Source organism: Canis lupus, chromosome 9 (assembly GCF_003254725.2).
Source record: "Canis lupus dingo isolate Sandy chromosome 9, ASM325472v2, whole genome shotgun sequence".
Taxonomy (NCBI): domain Eukaryota; kingdom Metazoa; phylum Chordata; class Mammalia; order Carnivora; family Canidae; genus Canis; species Canis lupus.
In genome coordinates this window covers 6068390-6092073 of record NC_064251.1, presented here as the reverse complement: position 1 = coordinate 6092073, position 23684 = coordinate 6068390, and the positions used below count along the sequence as shown (strand labels likewise).

General features: G+C 50.4%; 1 protein-coding gene across 2 annotated transcripts; it reads left to right on the top strand.

The window, feature by feature from the left end:
- Positions 1 to 2316: 2316 nt before the first annotated feature.
- On the top strand, positions 2317 to 8248 carry LOC112672787 (E3 ubiquitin/ISG15 ligase TRIM25-like). 2 transcript variants are annotated; one of them, XM_025467940.3, is made up of 8 exons: positions 2317 to 2430; positions 2583 to 2626; positions 3114 to 3763; positions 4802 to 4897; positions 5128 to 5361; positions 6337 to 6499; positions 6720 to 6782; positions 7660 to 8248. In XM_025467940.3, the coding sequence occupies exons 1-8, from the start codon at positions 2396 to 2398 to the stop codon at positions 8220 to 8222; spliced, it is 1848 nt and encodes a 615-aa protein (XP_025323725.1). In that variant the 5' UTR covers positions 2317 to 2395; the 3' UTR covers positions 8223 to 8248. The 2 variants fall into 2 exon arrangements, with proteins under 2 accessions (XP_025323725.1, XP_025323724.1); XM_025467939.3 differs by having other exon boundaries at positions 6630 to 6782.
- The last annotated feature ends 15436 nt before the right edge of the window (positions 8249 to 23684 follow it).

The following is a 23684-nucleotide window of genomic DNA, read 5'->3' as shown; positions in this document are numbered from 1 at the left end:
GTTAAGGTGCAAGTTTTGTATTAGAGTAATAATTATAAGTGGATGTTATGAACAACTTTACACCAAAAGAATTTGAAAATTTAGATAAAATGGACAAATTACTAGGAAAGCACCACTTAGCAAAATGGATACAAGAACGAACAGACAATATGAATAATTCTAAATCTCTAAGAGATACTGAGTATTTAATTAATAACCCTTCCACAAAAAACACTCAGGGCCTTGGTGGCTTTGCCACCAAATTCTGCCATACATTCAAGGAAGAAATAATATCAATCTTAATCTTTCAAATAAGTGATAAAGAACACTCCTGAACTCAGTTTATGAAGCTAGCATACCTTAACACCAAAACTTGACAAGGCATTACATCAAAGGAAGATTCCAGGCCAATTTCTCTCATGAACGCAGAATCAAAAATCCTAAGACAATATTAACAAATTGAATCCAGGGGATCCCTGGGTGGCTCAGGGGTTTAGCGCCGCCTTCAGCCCAGGGCATGATCCTGGGGTCCCCGGGATGGAGTCCCACGTCGGGCTCCCTGCATGGGGCCTGCTTCTCCCTCTGCCTGTGTCTCTGCCTCTCTCTCTGTGTGTGTATCTCTCATGAATAAATAAATAAAATCTTTTTTTAAAAAATTGAATCCAGCTTATATAAAAAGCATAACACGTGGGCAGCCAGAGTGGCTCAGCGGTTTAGCACCGCCTTTGGCTCGGAGCGTGATCCCCAGGATCGAGTCCAGCGTCGGGCTTCCTGCGTGGGGCCTGATTCTCCCTCTGCCTGTGTCTCTGCCTCTCTCTCTCTCCTTCTGTGTCTCTCATGAATAAATAAAATGTTAAAAAAAAAAAAAAGCATAACACGTCACAAACAACTAGAGTTCATTCCAGAATGCAAGGTTGGTTAGAAGAATGAAAATCAGTAAGTATAAAATTGCCACATTAGCAGAATAAAAGAGGCAATGCTTATGATCATTTCAAAAGATGCAGAGGAAGAATTAGATAAAAGTCAATATCCAGGGATCTCTGGGTGGCTCAGCAGTTTGGCGCCTGCCTTTGGACCAGGACATGATCCTGGAGTCCCAGGATCAAGTTGCACATCGGGCTCCCTGCATGGAGCCTGCTTCTCCCTCTGCCTGTGTCTCTGCCTCTGTCTCTCTCTCTCTCTCATGAATAAATAAATAAAGTCTTTAAAAAAAAAAAAGTCAATATCCATTCCAGGTATACACTTAGCAAACCAGGAAGAAAAAGGGAGTCTGCATAATCAGATACAGTTCTCTACAGTAAACCTAGAGCAGGGATCCCTGGGTGGTGCAGCGGTTTAGCGCCTGCCTTTGGCCCAGGGCACGATCCTGGAGACCCGGGATCGAATCCCATGTCGGGCTCCCGGTGCATGGAGCCTGCTTCTCCCTCTGCCTGTGTCTCTGCCTCTCTCTCTCTCTCTGTGTGACTATCATAAATAAATAAAAATTAAAAAAAAAAAAAACCTAGGGCAGACATCACACTTAATGGAAAAATGTTGAAAATTTTTCCTCTGAGATGGGAAAATGAGAAAGGAATGCCTTCTCACTCCATTTCTTTTTTTTTTTTTTAAGATTTTATTTATTTATTCATGAGAGACACACAGAGAGAGAGAGGCAGAGACACAGGCAGAGGGAGAAGCAGGCTCCATGCAGGGAGCCCGACATGGGACTCGATCCCAGGACTCCAGGACCACACCCTGGGCTGAAGGCAGGCACTAAACCACTGAGCCATCCAGGGATCCCCTCCCTCTATTTCTATACAACAAACAGGGCTACGTTAGGGTATTGGAGCAAGACAGTGATCTACTGCCAGTTTTCAGGGCATTTGTCCTGTTGGATGGGGGACGGAATGGGAAACGGAAACTGACAAAGAAGCAATTATAGAGCCATGACAATCTCCCTTCTACTTCACTCATCCCTTTTTTCTTCTGAGAACCAGAACCATAGTGGAAGCAACAATCTTTAGGATCACCAATCAGATAATGTTGATCATTCAACTTTAGACAAAGAAGGGGCTTTGAAATATCATCTCCTGTAACAACGCTGTCGATTCACAAGAACCATGGTCCAGAAAGATGAAAGAGTTGCCCAAGATCCTACTGCCGCGTAGATGCCACTTTCCTCTCTGGGTGGTGATGTGAATCCCTTAGGTCCACTGCAAGCAGCCTGAGGTGCAGCAGCAACTCTGCCTCCTGGGGTGAAGGCTCTGGAGTAAAGGATCACCCATGGAGAGACAGAACACATCAGCACCAGAGCATGTCCAGCGGCACACCATTTGCCCTGCTGACATCACAAGCAGAATGCTAGGGCTGCTCACACTTGAACTGTGATGTCAGGAAACAAAGCTGAGGGCAGTCTCCGAGGAGGGGGGCTAACTTGATGGGGAGATCACAAAACAGCAGCCAAAGGGAAAGGTGAGAAGGCAGGCATCAGATCCCGAGAGATGGAGAGGACCAGGGTGGGGGCACATGGGACTGACGGGGACCCTCCCAACAGCTAGTGAAGTGGGACCAGGGCAAGGTCCCTGCACCTGAGTGCCCAGGGGTTCTTTTCCGTCCCACCGCAGGGCAGCCGAGCCTCTAGCCCTCTCTGACATGGAGAAAGTTTCATGTAAGTACTTGTGCTTCCTACTTTTCTTCTGAAGGGCCAAAGAAGTGGCTCCTTTCCCTTGCACTGATGTGACTTCTTTCGGCTCATCCAGTTGCTTGTCCAAGATTTGCTGCAGGAGTTAGGGCTGCGACACAGAGAAGACAATCCCCATGTTACGCCCCGCTTTGTGGGCTAACTGGTGACACACCCTCTGTACCACCTGGACAGACAAGTGCTTCTATGGGAAGGACTGGTGTACCCCTAAAAGGCCCCTCAGCTCCTTTCTTTTTTTTTTTTTTAATTTATTCATGAGACACACAGAGAGGCAGAGACAGAGGCAGAGGGAGAAGCAGGCTCCTTGAGGGGATCCCAATACAGGACTCAATCCCAAGACCCCAGGATTACAACCTGAGCCAAAGGCAGATGCTCAACCACTAAGTCACCCAGGTGTCCCAAGGTCCCCTCAGCTCCTGTTCTGACTTCTTTAAGGCTTGCTCTGTCTTCTCAGGGCCACTCCAGGACCACAACCCCACCTTCCAGCCCCCTCCCCAAGCCCAGCTCCTGATGAGTAACAGCAGTGTCCGCACATTCGAGGACCAGGTCCTCTGTCCCATTTGCCTGGAGGTGTTCCGTAACCCAGTCACCACCGCCTGCGGGCACAACTTCTGCATGACCTGCCTCCAAGGTTTCTGGGACTACCAGGCTACTGCGGGCGAGACCCTCTACTGCCCCCAGTGCCGAGAGAGCTTCCCATCCAGACCGCGCCTCTGCAAGAATGCCATCCTGGAGGAGATGGTGACCTGCTTCACCCAGGCCAAGGACCAGACCTTGGGGTCCTCACAGATCCTGGCCGGGCCTCGGGACGTGCCTTGCGACTTCTGTTCACCCCAGAAGCTCAAGTCAGTAAAGTCGTGTCTGCAGTGCATGGCCTCTCTGTGCGAGAAGCACCTGCGCAGCCACTTCGAGGACCAGGTGTTCCAGGACCACCAGCTGCTGGAGCCCGTGTGGGACCTCAAGAGCCGCCTGTGCCGGAAGCACCGCAAGCTGCGGCGGCTGTACTGTCGCACAGAAGGCTGCTGCGTGTGCGGGGCCTGTCTGCTGGAGGAGCACAAGAACCACGACACCATCCCCCTGGAGGAGGAACGTGCCCGCAAGGAGGTGAGGCAGGGATCGGGGGAGGGTCAGGATGGGGGGCAGGAGCCCCGACCTCGTGGTTCTGAGTCTCTCACTGAGTGTTAAAGTCTTTCCCAAGCCTGGGCACACCTGTCCTTGGAGGGAAGTTACATAACCCTCCGAGGGACAGTCATAAAGGTAGACATGCCCTGACATGGGAAAGGGCTGGCAAGTTTGAGGAACAAGGGTCCGACGTTGTATGCGTGAGTTCTATGTTCATTTTTTTTCTGGCACAGAAGAAGGAAAGTCTAAAAGAAAACATTGTCATGGTAGGTGGGGCAGATCCCCACCTTTTCTCTCCTTTCACATTTTGTTCAACATATTTGTGCTGCTTTTCTTAGAGTGGAGGACTTCTATTTCAGACATTCTATCATGTGTATTCAGTAAGAGTGCTCTTCCCATGTGGCCACCCGGTGACGGTCTGCGGCCAGGAGCTCAGGCCGGAATATAAACCATTCGCCACACTGTTGAGCTCAGCTGACGCTTTTTCCATAGCCAGACTTTGTCAACAAAGCAAGCAGTGTGTTGACTGATAGTCTGGCTTGAGCTTCTTATTTTGTGTGGGCCACCAACAGTTCATGGACAGGCACCTGGAATGGCACAGTTCTATCATCTGTTTTAAACAAGAACATGCCCGTTGCTGGGACAGGTGGAGATGAAGGCTGCTCTCTAGAGGGACTTGGGACACATGCTGCCTGGGCCAGGTATCTCCGGGCTCCATATCTGACGTGCCCCTCCTCGACCCACCGCCTCCTCTCAAGCCACCAAACCTCCACAGCCCCTTTTTGTGACCTGAAACCCTGTGGTCATCACTGTCAGGAGCAGAGAACCTGATTCCTAAAGATGGGAGGAGAGTCTCAGGGAGTAAGGGTAGTCCTGGGCCATCTGGCCTCCAGCTCTGGTCTTTCTCTCTCTGGGCATCTTAGCAACGTCAGCAGCGTGTCTCCTCTGGGCTTGTAGGAGGGTTTCTCCCAGGCCACCTCTCTGAATCAAGGGCCGTCTCCTCCTCCCTCTCACTCCCAGGTGGAGGTTCGGAAGGTCCAGGCCAATGTGGAAAACCAGATGCTGATCATCAACTCTGACAGCCAGAAGCACCGAGGGCAGGTGGCCTTTCTCTTGGTAAGGCTGGCCTGCCCTCTCCCAGGCCCCGGCTTCTCACACACACACACACACACACACACACACACACACACACCCTGCACCAGGCTGAGGGGCACTCTCAGGGCTTGGAACCCAGTGGTCAGCAACCGGATGCCTAGGCAGGCTCCACGCCCTAACAATGGGGGAACCAGGCTGGGGCTGGGAGATGCCTCTCCACACACCATGTACCCCACGCACACCCCCCACAGAAATTGATCCAGACAACACGTGATGAGGTGAACACCTGCTTCTCAGAGATCATCCAGGAGGTCAAACAGCTGCAGATGAAGGTCTTGGATTTTGTGGAGAAAGAGGAGGCGGCCGCTCTGGGGAAGCTGGGCAGCTCCATCCAGCAGAGCCACAACCGGCTCCTGAAGCTGGAAGGGGACAGCATCTGGCTCCGCACCCTGCTTGCCAACAGGAGTGACCAGCAATTTCTGCAGGCAAGGCCCACCCACCCCTTTCAAGGCCCTAGGGCTCTGATAGAGCCTCCATTCCCCCTCCACCCTCAGACACACCAGATCTGCCCAGATCCAGGATAAGCGATCAGCATTTGGGGCTGCATCTCTGTCCATTCTTTGGCCTCTGGGGGCCTCCCCATTCCAGGCCATTGGTCCTGAGCTTACACCAGCACCCTTGGCTTCTTCCTCCACCTCAGCACTCAGCCTGATCCTAACTTCCTGCCTTCATTTCCCTGGAACAGAAGGGAGTGGACGCTGAGATTCCAGGCATCTGCCACAGTCTATGTTTCTCTAGACTCTCCCAGACCAGGGATGGAAGTGAGACCAGAACAATCCATATAGCCTGGAATGAAATCCCCTTTCCTTCCCCAGCCCTGGCCTAGTCCCCAGCCCATTGCTGCTACAAGAGGGTAGCAGGCAGGGTAGCCAGCAGAGGTTTGGGTGGCAGCAGTCTTCTCTCCACGTGGGGCCCAAGGCTACCCAAACCGTTGCTGGGGAATTCAGAGCATAGACCTCCTTTCTTCAGCTGATGTCATATGTGGGGGGGGGGGGGGGGTGGATTTCTAGAGCTGTTGCTCACAGTTGCCCCAACACACACACACACACACACACACACAGGCACACACATACCAAGAAACTTTTGGCAAAGTTTTTCACTAAGCAACTAAAAGCTCAAAAGAAATCCTCCTCCCATTGTTTTCTTTTTTTTTCCTCCCATTGTTATCTAATACACTTTGGTTAAACCATTAGGCTACAACAGCCATGCTTTTGGCAAAGCCCTAATCTCACATCACAACCAGGAGGAAGGGAGAGAGATGTCTAGGTTTGAAAAGCAGCAATTTCTCCACCTGCCCCATGATCCTGGGGACCCCGGGGACCCTAGCCTAAGCAGGAGCTCCTGGCCTCTGCGTAAGCCCTGGCTAACAGGTGGCACTGCTGGTCACTCCCCGAATTCAGGAGTTCCCCAGGCTGAAGCACTTCCCTGCCTGCATGGAACCCCTGATGGGAACCAACTGTGAGGAGAAACAGACCTTCCTCCAGTTGCCAGAGACTTTGGCCGAGCTCCGGACCCGGCTGATGGACGTGGGTCTCAGCTTCATCAATCAGATTCTCCTGAAGGGTCAGTACCTGGCAGTCTGGGGCCACTGGAGACTCACCTGCTTTCTGGGGTGGGACCACCCTACAGGGCAGTGCTTAGGGGCTCTAGGCACTCGTAGAGAGCCCTGCCTGCCCGTGTGCACCTTCCCCAGGTGTTACAGCCTCCCGGAAGCCCACATCTCTCTCTGCAAGGATGCTGGGCTGTAAGAGTATCCTCAGCAAAGCCCCTCCATCTTCCCCAGGCATTAAGATGAACTCCTATGAGGTGCTGCCCCCAGCTGTGGACAGGAAAATACTTCTCAAATGTGAGTCCTCAGTACGGGGGTCCAGACCCAGGGGTGAGAAGGAAAGGAGGTCCCAGCCCCACCTCCAGTCAGACCAGGGCTCCAGAGAGATGCCAGCTCTCTCTTGCCCTGACCTTCCTCTTGGGACTGGAGATCTCAGGAGGTCTCAGCTTGTGATTCCAAGGCCCTGAGAGGAGAGGAGGACTATCCCCCATGGGTGGGGCAAGGACCTGCTTATTGCCCAGCTGCTGGCTTGCCACCCTCCCTGGGCTCTGATGTGTGGCACAACCTCTGCCCTTGCCTGAGTGCCTGCCCGTGTCCCCGGGGGTTTCGCCAAGCCAGCTTGGATGACTCTGCCCATTTCTTCCTCATACAAAAATGTCTTTCTTTTTTACTATTATTAGTTTTTAAGTATTTATTTATTTATTTATTTATTTATTTATTTATTTATTTATTTATTTAGGAGAGATACCCAGAGAGCATGAGACAGACAGAGAGCAAGCACGAGCAGGGAGGGGCAAGGGCAGAGGGAGAGGGAGAAGCAGATTCTCCCTCTGATACGGGCCTAGACCTCCGGACCCTGAGATCATGACCTGATCTGAAGGCAGATGCTTAACTGACTTAGCCACCCGGGCGCCCCCAAAAGTCCCCTTTCTTTTGATGCTTCTGCAGCCGCTCTCCTGGGGGGTGGGGACTGGGAGGCACATCTCAGTGACTTCCCTGAGATATGGTGGGGGGTCTCTCTGGGGAATCCCTGAGTCACCCCGTCCAGTCCGGGAGCCCTGGGCCCTCTGTCAATCTGGCTCAATCCTGTGTCCTCCCGCCCGCGCCCGGGGGAAGAGAGGGCCGGGGAAGGTGCTCACCGGGGTCCCTTTCCCGGCCACCTCCCCACCCCCAGGTTACTGCAACCTCAACTTTGACCCCACCACGGCCAGCGAGGAGCTGTTCTTGTTCAAGGAGACGCACTCGGTGCTGAACCTGGGCATCCTCCTGGAGCCCCTCGGCGCGGGCGGCCCCGTCCCGGGCTTCAGGCAGTGGCCGCAGGTGCTGTGCTCGCGCGGCCTGTCCGAGGGCCGCCACTACTGGGAGGCCGACGTGTCCAACTCGTGGGTGTGCCTGGGCCTCACCTACCGCCGCAGCCCCCCGCTCGGCGGCCGCCCGCGCCGCAACACCGTCCACCTGCTGGGCCGCAACCCCTACTCGTGGTGCCTGGAGTGGGACTCGCTCAGGTTCTCCGTGTGGCACGACAACGCGCAGACGGTGCTGCACGGCGGCTACCACCGCACGCTCGGGGTGGCGCTCGACTGCGGCGCCGGCTGCCTGTCCTTCTACGGCGTGGCGGGCGGCCTGAGCCTGCTCCACCGCTTCCTCGGCTCCTTCCTGGAGCCGCTCTACCCCGCGGTCATGGTCAGCAGCGGCGCCTCGGTCACGCTCAAGCAGCGCCCGGAGGCGGAGGCCTAGGTGCGGCCAATAAACCTGGACCCCGAGCGCTGGCTGGGCCTGGAGGAGGGGCGCCGGGGGTGGGGGTGGGGGGGCGCCCCCCGGAGGTCTGTGCTGTGCGGGGGTGGCCCCGGGAATCCCAGGAAACAGGCGACCCCCTCGGTTCCCGCAGCCACAGGAGAAGGGCTCCGAGCCAGGCTGGGGTGTCCGCACCCCCACATCCCAGCAGCCTCCGGAGCTGGGGGGATTCCTGACCTGGAAGCACAGCTTCCCCCACCGCGGGCGACCAGCCCATCAGAGGCCCCTGGCCTTGGTTTTCTCGGCTGGTCCTGGCTGCTCAGCCTCAGGGGCCCACGGACGTGTTCCCAAAGGCCATGAGACCTGAGTGGGGGGGCTTGGAGTAGGTGGCTTCTCTCTGCTCCTCCCCTGCAGGTGGCCGGGCTGAGAGTGGCACCTGACAGACAGATGGCTTAGGGGTGTTCTATCCCAGTTGCTTAATGGGGGCCTGGGAGGTTAAGCCGTGGAACCCAGGCTGATCTCAAGAAGCAAGGCTGAGGGCCTACTGTCCAGAGCGCAGTCTCACACTGCTGGTGTTTCAGTCTGGAGCCGATGTGGAACTGAGGCTCTCCACCCCGCCGCCCTCCTCTGTGTGGCTGAAGGCTGTCTTCCCAGCGATGGGCACACCCCACTCTACTCATAGCATGTAGCACTGCCCAAAAGCAAAGGGGCTGCTTCCACGTCCAGGCCTCCGCCATCCCACCTGCCTGGCTGGGTGTGCGGGTGTCTGCCCTTCCTGGGAGAGGCTGGATCCCGGCCAGGTTACTGCCTTGCAACTGCAGGAGTGGGCCTGGGGATTCGGCCCCTCTAGGGAAGCCACCTCAGCATTTCCAGCTTCAGCCAGCCTCTTGTTCCTCCCACTTCTCTTGTGGGGGGGCTCTCAGGTTAATGATTGACTCCGAAGAGGAAATGCTACAAGTCCTGGGAGAGAACCCCTCCAGCAATGCAGTCCAGAACCGGGCCAAACAGCACCCCACAGGGTGTGCCTGAATTCCATCCCCACCCAGCCCCTTGGAAGAGAAATTAGTGATCCTAGTTTCCGGTCAGGAGAGGTCATTTAGGGGTCAGGGCAGGGCCAGACTGCAATAGGTGTAGAGGGTATATGCTCAAGGTCTCTCAGGCTGGGGCATTGGCTCCTCTAAGCAAGCTGTGTCTTACCCATCTTCCTTTCTGGCGTCTTCACTCAGCACCAATTCCAGTCATTCTTGTTTTCCTTGAGCATGCTGATAGGTAGGAATCACCTTTCCAAGGAACACCTTTCCAGTGTTCAGGAGAGGTCTTTTCATATCCAAATGTCTCAATCTAGGTTCCAACACCCACCCACCACCCCACCCACCCCTACCCCCCCCTCCCCCCCCGCAATCTTCATTCTTCCTGGGCTAAGGTCAAGAAATGCTGAGGTGGGGTACAAGGAGACAGCAGAGCTGTTCTGGTTAGCCACATGGATAGATCTCTGAGCCCTTCCCCATCCGGGAGCTGACAAGGAGGCAGCTATCCTTACCAGCTCCTCCTGGGGTGCTATTGTGATGCCAAAACCATCCTCATACCCTCAAGCACATGTTGGTTGAAATCCACATCTGTATTTTTAAAAGATTTTATTTATTCATAAGAGAGAGGCAGAGACTAAGGAAGAGGGAGAAGCAGACTCCCTGCAGGGAGCTGATGTGGGACTCAACCCCAGGACCCCGGGATCACGCCCTGAACCAAAGGCTCAACCACTGAGCCCCCCAGACATCCCCACTTCTGAATTTATTTTTAAGATTTTATTTATTCACGAGAGACACGCAGAGAAGCAGAGACACAGGCAGAGGGAGAAGCAGGCTCCATGCAGGGAGCTCGATGTGGGACCCGATCCCGGGATCCTGGGATCATACCCCCAGCCAAAGTCAGAGAATCAACTGCTGAGCCACCCAGCTATCCCCACATCTGAATTTAATAGGGGTATTTGCTTTCCTAAACAGCTCTTCATTTGCAGTTCCTAGGCCACTAGGAAATCACAGTGATAGTCCTGAGGGTCCTCAAAAGCTTTTTAGTATTTCAAAAACCCAAATAGCAAGCAAGCCTGCACATCAGGGAGGCTAGCCAGCAAGCCAAAATGTCAGCATTTTCTGCTCAGGGCTTAACATGTGCCTCACGGCAGAAATATGCTAGAGGCGTCCTCCTGGGTGCCAGATCAGCCAGTGCTTTTGGATAATCCATGTCTGTGAACCCTATCCCTTCCCTTTCCCCCACTGTGGAGAGACCAGGGAGGGGACTGTCCCTAGAATGCCACCCACACACTTCTGATGCCTTCCTGCTGCTGCTTTAGACTCAAATATTTTTATTGTGAATCCAGACAGGCTGTAAACTAATCTGTCTCCAGGGATTATTTCGCTTTAAAAATGTCCAAGTTGTTCCTTACAAATAGATTGTGTTCCTGTATGACTTGGGTAATTTTTAAATTAATCTTTTTTTGCATTTTTTTAATCAAAGCAATGCTTTTATTTAACAACACATAGTGTTTACTATATGCCAGCCTCTGTTCATGGCAAATGAAATGTTCATGGCAAACATGAACTCACATAATCCTCATAATAATGTTAGAAATAGGTATGAATTATCCTTATTGTATGGATAAGGAAACTGAGAAGAGATTAAGTGACTTGTCCAAGATCATGAAGGTGTTTAATTGAGCAGTCAGGATTCAAGTCTACTCTTAACTTTTTTAATTTTCAAGATTGTATTTGAGAGAGAGTACACAAGGGGTGGAAGAGGGAGAAGCAGGCTCCCCACTGGGCAGAGAGCTGGGTATGAGGCTTGATCCCAGGACCCTGAGATCATGATCTGAGCAGAAGGCAGATGCTTAACCAGCTGAGCCACCCAGGCATCCCTATTATTGTGGGTTTGTTTTTTTTTTTAAAGATTTATTTATTCATGAGAGACACAGAGAGAGAGGCAGAGACACAGGCAGAGGGAGAAGCAGGCCACACGCAGGGAGCCTGACGTGGGACTCAATCTCCAGGATCAGGCCCTGGGCTGGAGGTGGCGCTAAACTGCTGAGCCACCCAGGCTGCCCCATGTGTACTTTTTTTTTTTAAGATTTTATTCATGAGAGACAGAGGCAGAGACATAGGCTGAGAGAGAAGCAAGCTCCCTGCGGGGAGTCCAATGTAGAACTTGATCCCAGAACCCCGGGATCACGCCCTGAGCCGAAGACAGAGGCTCAACCACTGAGCCACCCAGGTGTCCCTGTTGTGTACTTTCAAAACGCAAAAGTTACTCAAAGTGCAAAAATTACTTATTCACTGGCTGTATAACATTACATTCTACAAATATGTCCTATAGCTGTGGCGTGTGGTTTTTTTGTTTAATCTCTACACCCAACGTGGGGCTCAAACTCATGACCTTGAGATCAAGAATTGCACACACTTCCAACTGAGCCCGCCAGGAACCGCTCCTGTGGCTTTGTTTGGCTTTAATTCCTTGATTCCCACTAGAGGTGAGCGACACGTGGCAACCCAACCAAAACCACAGATGTTGCTTCCTCCATGTTACCCCACGTTTGAACGCAGAAGGGTCAAGGTAGGGGCTAAAGGATGCTGGCAACAACAGGGTCCATCTCATCATGTTGTCCCACAGAGGGGAGGGATCAGAAGCAGGACCAGGTGGCAGGAACCTAGGGAAGAACCCTGAACCCTAGGGGAGGTATGGTGTGCCCAGGCTGGAGGTAAAGGGAGGGGATGTTTGTGGGAACCTCAGGCAGAGTATGCCTGGCATATGGTGGGTACCTGATGGCTGCCAGGAGCACCCCACCCAAGAGAACATAAGCTCAACTCTGCACTTTTCCTGTGAGGAAGGCCCCTGGTGGCAACATGGACCAGGCCCCACCTGCTAAGGAGAAGTGGGCTGTCTCCAGCCTGCCCTGCTGGCTCAGTCCCACCCCAACTCCACTCCCCAGATCCTTGCCACAAACATCAGTCTCCAGTAGCTTTCATGGACTTCATTACCAGCCCTTATACCACCCCTACCCTCTGAAGGGTCTTCCCTCCTGGCCTTTGCTCACGCTCTCTCCGCTGTCTAGAGCACTCTTCCATTGTCGCCCCTGTAAGCCCTCCACATCACTTGTCATATTCTACTGTGCAGTCCTTTAAGACAGCTAAGATGCTCTGCTTTCCAAGAAGCCAGTGTTTTGTTTTAAGATTTTATTTATTCATGAGAGGGACAGGCAGAGACATAGGCAGAGGGAGAAGCAGGCTCCCTGTGGGGACCTCGATGTGAGACTCGATCCCAAGACCCTGGGATCACAACCCGAGCCAAAGGCAGATGCTCAATCACTGAGCCACCCAGGCGCCCCTCAAGAAGCCAGTCTTGAACCCCGTCTCCCTAAGCCAAGTGGTGTTCCCTCCTCTCTGCTCCTTAACACCCTCTGGATGCATCCCTCCTGGCATCCACCTGTTTCATGTGAGAATTCTCCATCGGATGTAGGAGCAGCCTGGATATTTCATGTCTCCAGTGCTTAACACGTGCCTGCCAGAGAGTGGGTGCCTAATAAACGTTGACCCAAGGACTGAAGGAAAACTTCTAGAGGTTGGAGGGGAAGGGGCCACCCAGGTCCTTTCCTGGGTCAGGTCAGGCTGGATGTGAGTGGCCTGGCACGCTGCTCGTTGACTTTTTTCCCCTCCCTTTGCCAGCATTTTGCTAAGTCTGCACACACTCTGTGTCCAGGTGTAAATAAAAGGCCTTCCTACTCCTCCTTTGGCTCCCATTTTTTACTTCCCCTCTACCCCGGAGATTCTTTGAGGCTGAGGATCGATCCTCCAGCAGGTGTGTGTGTGTGTGGGGGGGAAACACAAACCCCTCTCAGCCTCTGTTTCCTGACCTGCAAAATGGCATGGAGAGGAATACCATTCATATTTGTTAAAGATTATATGAGTCCCAGTGCTTCCCAAACCAGGCCACTGGGAAACATGCATTTGGGGCAGGGCCAGGACTAGGGTGAAGCAAGTGAGGCATTCACCTCAGGCTCAAAATTTAAGAAAGGCTCCAAAAAAACCTCAGTCACCAAGATAAATATTTTAATGCAATATTTTACAAAATCAAAATTAATGCAAAAATCCATGATGGGGGATGCCTGGGTGGCTCAGCGGTTGAGCCTCTGCCTTTGGCTCTGACAGGTCATAATCCCGGGGTCCTGGGATCGAGTCCGACATTGGGCTCCCTGCAGGGAGCCTGCTTCTCCCTCTGCCTGTGTTTCTCCTCTCTCTGTGTGTCTCTCATGAATAAATAAAATCTTAAAAAAAAAAAAAATCCATGATGGTCAGAATTTCAAAATTGTAAAGAAAGACCAGACCTTACCCAGTATCTGTACTAGATGCTTTGTAACCCCTCAGACTAAGCCTGACCCTGACTCCAATAAAATTTTATTCATGAAACCAGATGACTCCTTTGGACATAGTTTGTTGATATGATTTTCGATAATTGTTGCATTAAATTATTTACCCTGATTACTGAAATTTGTTGGTATCCTGTAAATTTTGAGCTCCAGGCAAGTGCTTCACCTGCCTCATCCTAGATGGGCATGTCACATATCTGGAATTGAGTAGCTGGACCAGGAAGGAGGAGTCGGCGGGGATGGCAAATGTCCTGCAATTCTCAGAATAGCCATCCCCAGTTTCCCTGTTGTTACTAGGATATATATGTGCACAGGTACTGCAAATGAAAAGTTAAACAACATTCATTTAGTGGCCTACCCTTGCCAAAATAAATAATAATCAAAGTGTCAGAAGCCCAAGGGCACCCAGTAAAAGGCTTTTGGTTCCCTGCCAAATGTTTCTGGAAGCTGACTCTTCCTCATTTATGACTGGATTCTTTCTGCTTGGAGGACGTGTGCCTTAGTGCTTTTGTGTTTTATGCGTAGTTGGGAGGTGACAACAGTGGCTAAATTTCAGCCCAGTTTGCTCCAGTGTTCCTCAAATGGCTTCTTAGGGGCTCTTGTGGGCCAGGCACTGGGGGGCTCCCCATGGGCTACTGTGGGAATCAAGGTAGACGGAGTCTCTACCCCAGTGCAGGGAGTGGAGGAGGAGAGACCCTAAGATCAGTCACAGTGGTGAGTGTATCTAGCCACACACTGAGGTAAAAGCTCTTCAGAGGAAGGGTTGACCAAGAAGCCATCGCATACCAGGCATCAGCAAACTGTGTGGCCCATTGCCAAGCTAAGAATGGTTCTTACATTTTAAAAAAATATTTCATTCATTCATTTAGTTTTAAGATGTTATTTACTTATTCATGAGAGACACAGAGAGAGAGAGAGGCAGAGACACAGGCAGAGGGAGCAGGCTCCATGCAGGGAGCCCGATGTGGGACTCCGATCCAGGGAGTCCAGGATCACGCCCTGAGCCGAAGGCAGACGCTCAACCGCTGAGCCATCCAGGCGCCCCTTCATTTATTTATTTGAGAGAGCAAGCAAGAGCGAGATAGAGAGGAGAGAGAGATTTTTATTTATTTCACAGAGACAGAGAAAGCACACAAACAGTGGGAGCAGCAAGCAGAGGGAGAGGGAAGGGAGAAGCCGACTCCCCGCCAAGCAGGGAGCCAGACTCAGGACTCCATCCCAGGACTCTGGGATCATGATTCGAGCTGAAGGCAGACGCTTAACCAACTGAGCCACTCAGGCATACCATGGTTCTTATATTTTTAAATGGAAGAAAAATTAAAAGAAATGTTTTTAAAGACGTTATTTATTCATGAGAGACACACAGAGAGAGGCAAAGACATAGGCAGAGGGAGAAGCAGGCTCCTTGCAGGGACTCCAGATCACGCCTGGCCCAAAGGCAGAAGTTCAACTGCGAAGTCACCCAGGCGTCCCTAAAAGAAGAATATTTTGTAACACATGGAAATTACATGATGATCCAATTTATCTGCCAATATTGATTTATTGGAACACAGTGCTGCTCATTTGTTTACATATGTAGCTGCTTTTGCCAATAATGGCAGTATTGCAACCAAGACTGATTGGTTTGCAAAGCCTAAAATATCTACTATATGGCTCTCTACAGAAAAAGTATGCCAACTCCTGATTGATTAATTGATTGATTGATTCTTTAAGATTTTATTTATTTATTCATGAGAGACACAGAGAGAGAGAGAGAGACAGAGACACAGCCAGAGGGAGAAGCAGGCTCCATGCAGGGAGCCTGATGTGGGACTCTATTCCGGGTTTCCGGGATCACGCCCTGGGTTGAAGGTGGCACTAAACCGCTGAGTCACCCAGGCTGCCCCTCAATTCCTGATTTAAATCAATATAAATGCACAATAGTGAAAAGGTCACAAAGCAGAGGTAGATGTGCTAGGAGGAATAACTAGGGGAACCAGCCTAGCCAGGGAAATAAAGGAAGTCTTCCTGGAGGAAGTGATGTTTAAGTCATGATGAGATAAGAGTTATCCAGGCAAAAGGGCTCAGGACAGTCCTAGCAAGGGGAACAGCAGAGGCAAAGACCTCACAGCTGGAGGAACATGGCAAGCAGAGAAAGCCAGGGTGGCTGGAAGGCAGTGAGTGAGGAAGAGTGATCTGGGGCTGAAATGGCGGGCAAGGGCCAGGTCTTGAGAGTCTTGTGGCCACACCAGGGGCTCGTCTTCATCCTGCAAGTCCTAGAAAGCCACCGTAGAGTCTTAAGAAGGGTGAGTAATGGGTCAAGATCAGACTTACTTTGCAGAAAGATCAGCTCAGCTACAGTGCTGAGGCTGGTCTGGGGCTGGTGGTGGAGATGAGGTTAAGTGGTCAGAGTGGAGAACTGGGAGGTAAAGTGAGCAGGACTTGGTTATAGATTAGATACAAGGCATGAGAGAGACAGAAGGTCACAGAAACTCATGGGATGCTGGCACTGCCATTTACTGAAATGGAGCACTGAAGAAAGACCGGGTTTGGCTTGGGGTGTTGGGGAGGGGCAGTGTAGACAGGCATCCATGGCAAGTACTGGTTGATGCTGTGTCTGGGTTCCTCTGTGGGACACAAGTGGAGGTGCCAGGTTGGATATCTGGAATGTGGGTTCATCAGTATACAGGTGGTGGTTGGAGTCACAGGTGTGAAGTGAAAGAGGACAGGACAAAGGTCAGAGTCTGTAGGACTCTCCAGGACTCTCTGATTTAATTCAAAGGTTAAGGGTAACAGCAAGAGTGGCAAGAGAAGTGGCAGGAAACCAGGAGAGAATGATGTCCTACAAGCCAAGGAAAGAATGAATTTCAAGGAGGGAGGCATCAGTGGGGTCAGATGCATGTCCATTGCATGTGGTGACATGAGAATGACCAGAAGGGACAGAAGTTCAGCTTTTTTTTTTTTTTTTTTTTTTTAAGATTTTATCTATCCATTCATGAGAGACGTAAATAGAGAGGCAGAGGGAGAAGCAGGTTCCTTGCAGGGAGCCCGATGCGGGATGGGAACTCAATCTGGAACACGGATCACACCCTGAGAAGGCAGATACTCAACCGCTGAGCCACCCAGGCGTCCCTAGAAGTTCAGGTTTTTTTTTTTTTTTTATTTACTTATGATAGTCACAGAGAGAGAGAGAGGCAGAGACACAGGCAGAGGGAGAAGCAGGCTCCATGCACCGGGAGCCCGACGTGGGATTCGATCCTGGGTCTCCAGGATCGCGCCCTGGGCCAAAGGCAGGTGCTAAACCGCTGTGCCACCCAGGGATCCCGAAGTTCAGGTTTTGAGGATGAGGGAGGAGGGAGGAGGACAGAGGGAGGAGGGGAGTTGCAGAAACAGAGCCAGGAAGAGAAGACACCTCTCGTATCAAGTTGGGCTGGGGCTGGAGCTGGAGGGGAATATGAGTAGAAGGAAGATAGGTTTTTGATTTTGTTTCATTTTAGGAGACACCTGAGCTCATTATTTTTTTTTAAAATATATTTATTTAATTATTTGAGAGAGAGAGAGAGAGCACACAAGCAGGGGGGAAGGGCAGAGAGAAAAGCAGATTTTCACCCCTGAACAGGACTTGATCCAAGGACCCTGACCTGAGCCAGAGGCAGATGCTTAACCAACTGGCCACCCAGGCACCCCCTGATCTCCCTTAAATATCAATCTTGCGCAACAGCTAATCTGCATGATGATTCAGAATTCCTCTGGGTAGATGTGCGCCCAGTAGAAATTTTAGCCTTAGCAGGAAATGCTAAAACCTCCAGGGTTCCCAAGGGAAGGAGACTAAGTGCAGAAGGTGCAGGCCAGGGGCACCAGGGAAGATATCTTGGAGGTGGGCCTGGGGCTGTTCCCTGAGGATGGGTGGCTCCATCTGGCCACAAATGCATCCTGGGCAACCCTGGATACAGGGCTGAATAATGCTCCCCCCCCCGTAAAAAAAAAAAAAAAAAAAAAAATCATGTCCACCTGGAACCTCAGAATGTGACCTGATTTGGAAATAGAGTCTTTGTAGACATAATTAAGATGAGATCATATAGGAATAGATCCAATGACTAGTGTCTTTATCAGAAAACAGACACACACATACAAGAAGAAGAAAGAAGAAGAAGAAGAAGAAGAAGAAGAAGAAGAAGAAGAAGAAGAAGAAGAAGAAGAAGAAGAAGAGAAAAGAAAAGAAAAGAAAACAGAGACACAGAGACAACCAGACACAGAGAAAAGATGAAGGCAGAGATTGGGGTAATGCTCACAAACCCAGGATAGCCAGCAGCCTCCAGAAAGAACCAACTTCAACAACATCTTAAATGTCAGACTTCTGGCCTTTAGAACTGTGAAAGAATTTTCTTTCTTCTTTCATTTTTGTAAGATTTGTTTATTTATTTATTTATTTATTTATTTATTTATTTATTTATTTGAGAGAGAGAGAGAGAACACAAGCAGTGGGGAGGGACAGAGGAAGAGGGAGAAGCAGACTCCCTGCTGAGCAGGGAGCCTGATGAAGGATCTGATCCCAGGACCCTGAGGTCATGATCTGAGCTGAAGGCAGATGCCAACTGAGCCACCTGGGTGCCCCACATTTCTGTTGTCTTAAACCCCCTCGGTTCATGGTCCTTTGTGATGGTCCAGGAAACCAACAGAGCACCAGTTGAAGGCTAAGTGTTGGATGCTGTGCCAGATGCTAGAGATATTAAAGCTGATAATCCCTGAGGTGTTCCTGGATCTTTGGAAGCTGTATCATCAGGGACCACCAGGCATGACCGTCTAGAAGAGGTAGCACTCAGTCTGTGTCATATAAACAGCGTGTAGGGGGTGTCCAAGGTAATGGGGTAGCACCTGCGTGAAAACAGGAAGATGACCAAACACCAGTCAAGACTGGAGCAAAGGGAGGGGAAGGACCAGCAGGAGACAAGCTGAACTTGATTCGGAACTTGATTCTTCAGTGTGCTCAGGTCACCACTCCCCAAAGTGGCCTGATCCGGTTTGACTGATGGGGACTGAGTGGGAGTGAGAGAGAAGGTCATAGAGGTGAAATGAGGACATGAGCAGGGGAAGTGAGGAAGGACGGGAACACAGGTGAGGTGGGGTAGATGAAGAGATGAATCTAATGGGTGAGCTATGGGCGTGTGGGCTGGGAGTATTGGGAAATCGGTGTGCATTCAGAGCCCTGCCAAGGTGTGGGCAGAGTTGACCTGGAACTCAATGCCAGAGAAGGCTTACAGGTACAGCCCCTGAAAAGGTGGGTGCTTTTCCAAGATGAATCTGGCAGTCCAGGCAGAGAGGCTGAGTAGAGAGATCCTATTAAGGCTCGGTGTCAGTGCTGTGTGGGCCTGTTGAGGCCCCAGCATCAGGAAGAGATAAGACATATGAGCAAGATGGGAAAGAGCAGTCAGTGGAATCAAGGATTAACTGGATTTGAGGTTGGAGGTGAAGGGGAGGGAGGGAGGCTTGGGACCAAGTCAGAGAATGAAGATGCTTTCCCTATTGGAAAAGGAAGATGGCAAGGATGGTATGGGGACAGGCTGAGTTGGGATGACAGAAAATCACAAGGAGTTGGATCTGTAGCTCTGGGGAAAGGGGACCAGCCTGGAGGAGAGAGTCTGGGTAAGAGGCAAGAAGGAGGAAGCAGGAGAAGGAAGAGGGTACTCAAGATGAAGGAGTGGCCCCAAAGCCCAGGGAGCCCCCCTCCAACAGCCCCCTCCTAGGCTAGGAGAGAGCGCTGTGTCTAGGCTGTAGTTCTAGAAGTGCCTGCCTGCCTGATTTATGACCATTGCCCTTTCCACACACCTGAAATCAGGGTAGGACTCAGGGACAATCCCAAGTTAGGTGGTGTGAAGTCACCCTGTGGTTTCTCTTGTCTTGGTCCTAGCATTAGGCACATGCTGCGCCTCAGTGGGAGACAGCAGGACATCTCTGCCCCCAAGGACTGGGGGCTAGAGTGGTGTGGGCATTGAAAGCTGTGGGTGCCCAACATCACTTCCAGCATTTATGGCAGCTCCAGGACAGACTGTGCCTATAAAATCTGACTTCAGGAGGTCTTTAGGCAAACAGCCAGCTGGGTGGCATGACCGAGACCTCTGGGGCCAGCCAACAAGCTGCCCATGCCCTGGGCAGAGTAGGGCAAACAGGCAGAGGGATGAAGAAAAGAAAGAACAGAGAAGCTTCCTTCATGCTGGTGGAGAAGGAAGAAGTCTGTAAACAAGAAGTCACAGCCACCAGCAGTGTCCAGAACAGACCAGATAGGTTGTCCCCGTTGTTCCAACAGGGACAAAACCAGGGACACCAGAGGGTCACAGCCAGAGGCCAAGAGCAGGAGGAGAGGAGGAGGGACAGAGAAACCAGGATCCCATTCTGGAACTTTTAAACACTTAAAATATATTTTTTAAGGTTTATTTATTTATTTATTTATTTATTTATTTATTTATTCATGAGAGACACACAGAGAGAGAGGCAGAGACACAGAAAGATGGAGAAGCAGGCTCCCCACAGGGAGCCCAATGTGAGACTCCATCCACCAACCCGGGATCACGCCCTGAGCCCAAGGCAGACGTCCAACCGGTGAGCCACCCAGGCGTCCCACACTTAAAAAAATATATATATATATCTTTTTTAAAGACTTTATTTATTTATTCATGATAGTTACACAGAGAGAGACAGAGAGGCAGAGACACAGGCAGAGGGAGAAGCAGGCTCCATGCAGGGAGCCTGACGTGGGATTCGATCCCAGGCCTCCAGGATCGCGCCCTGGGCCAAAGGCAGGCGCCAAACCGCTGCGCCACCCAGGGATCCCATTAAAAAATATTTTTAAAGACTCCCAGGATGTGGACCCAGGGTGCTAAGACCCAGGAAGTGGGGAGTTACTTAGATGGCCAATACTCCATGCCTTCATTCGGCCAATGAGCTAGTACCCAGACAGCACTCCATACGTGTTGACCCTTCCCATAGCTGTTATAATTCTGCATTACACGCTCTGCTAAGGGCTGGGGAAGGATTGATCATCTAACAAGAAAGCTCCTAGGCCTCCAGGAGCTTAGTGGGAGCCACATGCCACTCAGCAGGATTAATGCCTCAACCTATAAGGTCTGAGAGGCCTTCTTGGAAGAAAGGGCTTCTAAATTGACACTTGAACACACCAACCGGGGGCCAGTTAGGTAAAGGCAAGGCTCCTCAAGACAGTGTTCCAGGGAAAGGGAACAACCACACACGTGCAAAGATCTCAGGGTGTTCGGCCAACCAACAACAGAATGTGGTGGTGGTTGATATCATTACTAATAGATGGTGATTATGCTATTAAGTACTAATTACTTACTATTAATTCCTGAAGATTTATGACTTTGAGCAAGTACCTCCTTCTCTCTTTGAGCAGATGCCTTGGTTCCCTTATCTGTAGGATGATGACCCTTCCAATTCTATGTCCCTAGTCACATGAGCCTTGGGGTTCATCCCAGGACCCTGGGATCATGACCTGAGCTGAAAGCAGCCGCTTAACCGACTGAGCCACCCAGGCACCCCACCCCACCCCACCCCCACTATGTATGCAGTTTAATGGATCCCATCCCTTTCTCCCAATGTTTGTATCCAGGGAATGTCCTTTCATGTAAGAGCCAACCATAGCACTGAGACCCCAGCACCGGCAAGAAATGAAATATAGGCACGGTTGGGACGCCTGGGTGGCTCAGTGATTGAGTGCCTCCCTTTGGCCCAGGATGTGATCCTGGAGTCCCGGGATCGAGTCCCACATCAGGCTCCCTGCATGGAACCTGCTTCTCCCTCTGCCTGTCTCTGCCTCTCTCTGTGTCTCTCATGAATAAATAAATAAAGTCTTAAAAAAAAAAAGAAATATAGGCATGATGATGACCTATTCCTAACATGGATCTTATAACTAATACAAGTATCTCCTACATAATTCACCCAGAAGTTAAGCCATCCTAGTAGATGTGAAGTGTTATCTCATTTTGGCCTTGATTTGCATTTCCTTGATAACTAATGATGTTGAGCATTCTTTTTTTTTCTCTCTTCTCTCTTTGCTTTTTTTTTTTACGATTTTATTTTATTTTATTTTTTAAACTTTTTATTTATTTATGATAGTCACAGAGAGAGAAAGAGAGAGAGGCAGAGACACAGGCAGAGGGAGAAGCAGGCTCCGTGCACCGGGAGCCCCATGTGGGATTTGATCCCGGGTCTCCAGGATCACGCCCTGGACCAAAGGCAGGCACCAAACCGCTGCACCACTCAGGGATCCCAAGATTTTATTTATTAATTCATGAGAGTCACAGAGAGAGAGAGGCAGAGACACAAAGGCAGAGGGAGAAGCAGGCTCCATGCAGGGAGCCCGACGTGGGACTTGATCCTGGGTTCACAGGATCATGACCCCAGCCGAAGGTAGACACTCAACTACTGAGCCATCCAGGCATCCCTCTCTGTTTTTTTTTCTTTCTTTCTTTCTAATCTCTCTCTGTTTTTAAGTAGACTCCAAGCCCAACATAGAGCCCAACTCGAGGCTTGAACTCACCACTCTGACACCAAGACCCCAGCTGAAATCAAGAGTCAGACGCTTAACCTGCTGAGCTACCCGGTGGTCCCGAGCATCTTTTTGTGTGTTTGTTGGACATTTGTATGTCTTTTCTGGAGAAATGTCTACTCAGATCCTTCACCCGTTTTTAAAAAAAATATTTTAGGGCAGCCCGGGTGGCTTAGCAGTTTAGTGCCTTCTTCAGCCCAGGATGTGATCCTGGAGACCTGGGATTGAGTCCCACATCAGGCTCCCTGTAGGGAGTCTGCATCTCCCTCTGCCTGTGTTTCTGCCTCTCTCTGTAAATAAAATTTAAATAAATAAATAAAATTTATTTATTCGTGAGAGACACAGAGAGCGAGGTAAAGACATAGGCAGAGGGAGAAGGGGGCTCCCTGCAGGGAGCCCTATGTGGGACTCCATCCTGGGACTCCAGGATCACAACCTGAGCCATTTGGCAGGTGCCATTTTTTTTTTAAAGATTTAATTATTCATGAGAGACACACAGAGAGAGAGGCAGAGACACAGGCAGAGGGAGAAGCAGGACCCATGCAGGAAGCCCGATGTAGGATTCAATCTCAGGACTCTGGGATCCCGCCCTGAGCCAAAGGCAGACATTCAACAGCTGAGCCACCCAGGTGTCCCATCCTTTGCCCATTTTAAAATAAGGTTATATGTCTTTTGATTGTTGAACTGTAAAGAGTTTTTTTGTATATTCTTGATACAAGTTCTTTATCAGATATATGACTTACAAATATTTTCTCCCTTTCGGAGAGTTATCTTTTCACTTTCCTGATAGTGTTTTGGCACACAAGTTTTTAATTTTGATGCCATCTGATTTATGTGGCTTTTCCTTTTGTCACTGGAGCTTTTGATATCATATTTAAGAATCCATTGCCTAGTTCAAGGTCATAAAGGTTTACTCCTGTTTTCTTCTAAGAGATTTATAGTTTTAGTTATGACACCACCCCCTTTTTTTAAATAGTGTGCATTTAGAGTCCAGGCCCATCGTTTTGCATGTGAATTTTCAGTAGTTCTAACACCATTTGCTGAAAAGACCATTTTTTCCACACTGGGTTGTCTCAACACTCTTGTGGAAAATCAACTGATCAGAAATATAAGGGTTTATTTTCAATTCTATTCCATTTGATATATAGGTCTATCCTTATGCCAGTACCACACCGTTTTTTTGTTTTTTTGTTTGTTTTTTTAGTTTATTTATTTTTAGTAATCTTGACATCCAAGGTGGGACTTGAACTGGGGATCCCCCAGACCAAGAGTCTCAAACTCTTTTAGCTGACCCAGCCAGGAGCCTCAGGACCACACTGTCTTGATTACCATAACTTTGTAATAACCAAATAACCTTTAAATAATACGTATTAAGGGCTGGCTAGGTGAGGAAAAAGATGGAAAAGGGCCTACAGTTCTGAGGGGCGCAGGCAGAGGTGGTGGGCATCCTCTACCCTGCACCAAGGTCTGAAGGGTAGACCTCTTGGCTTGCCTATAGATGCCTGAGTTCCTCTGG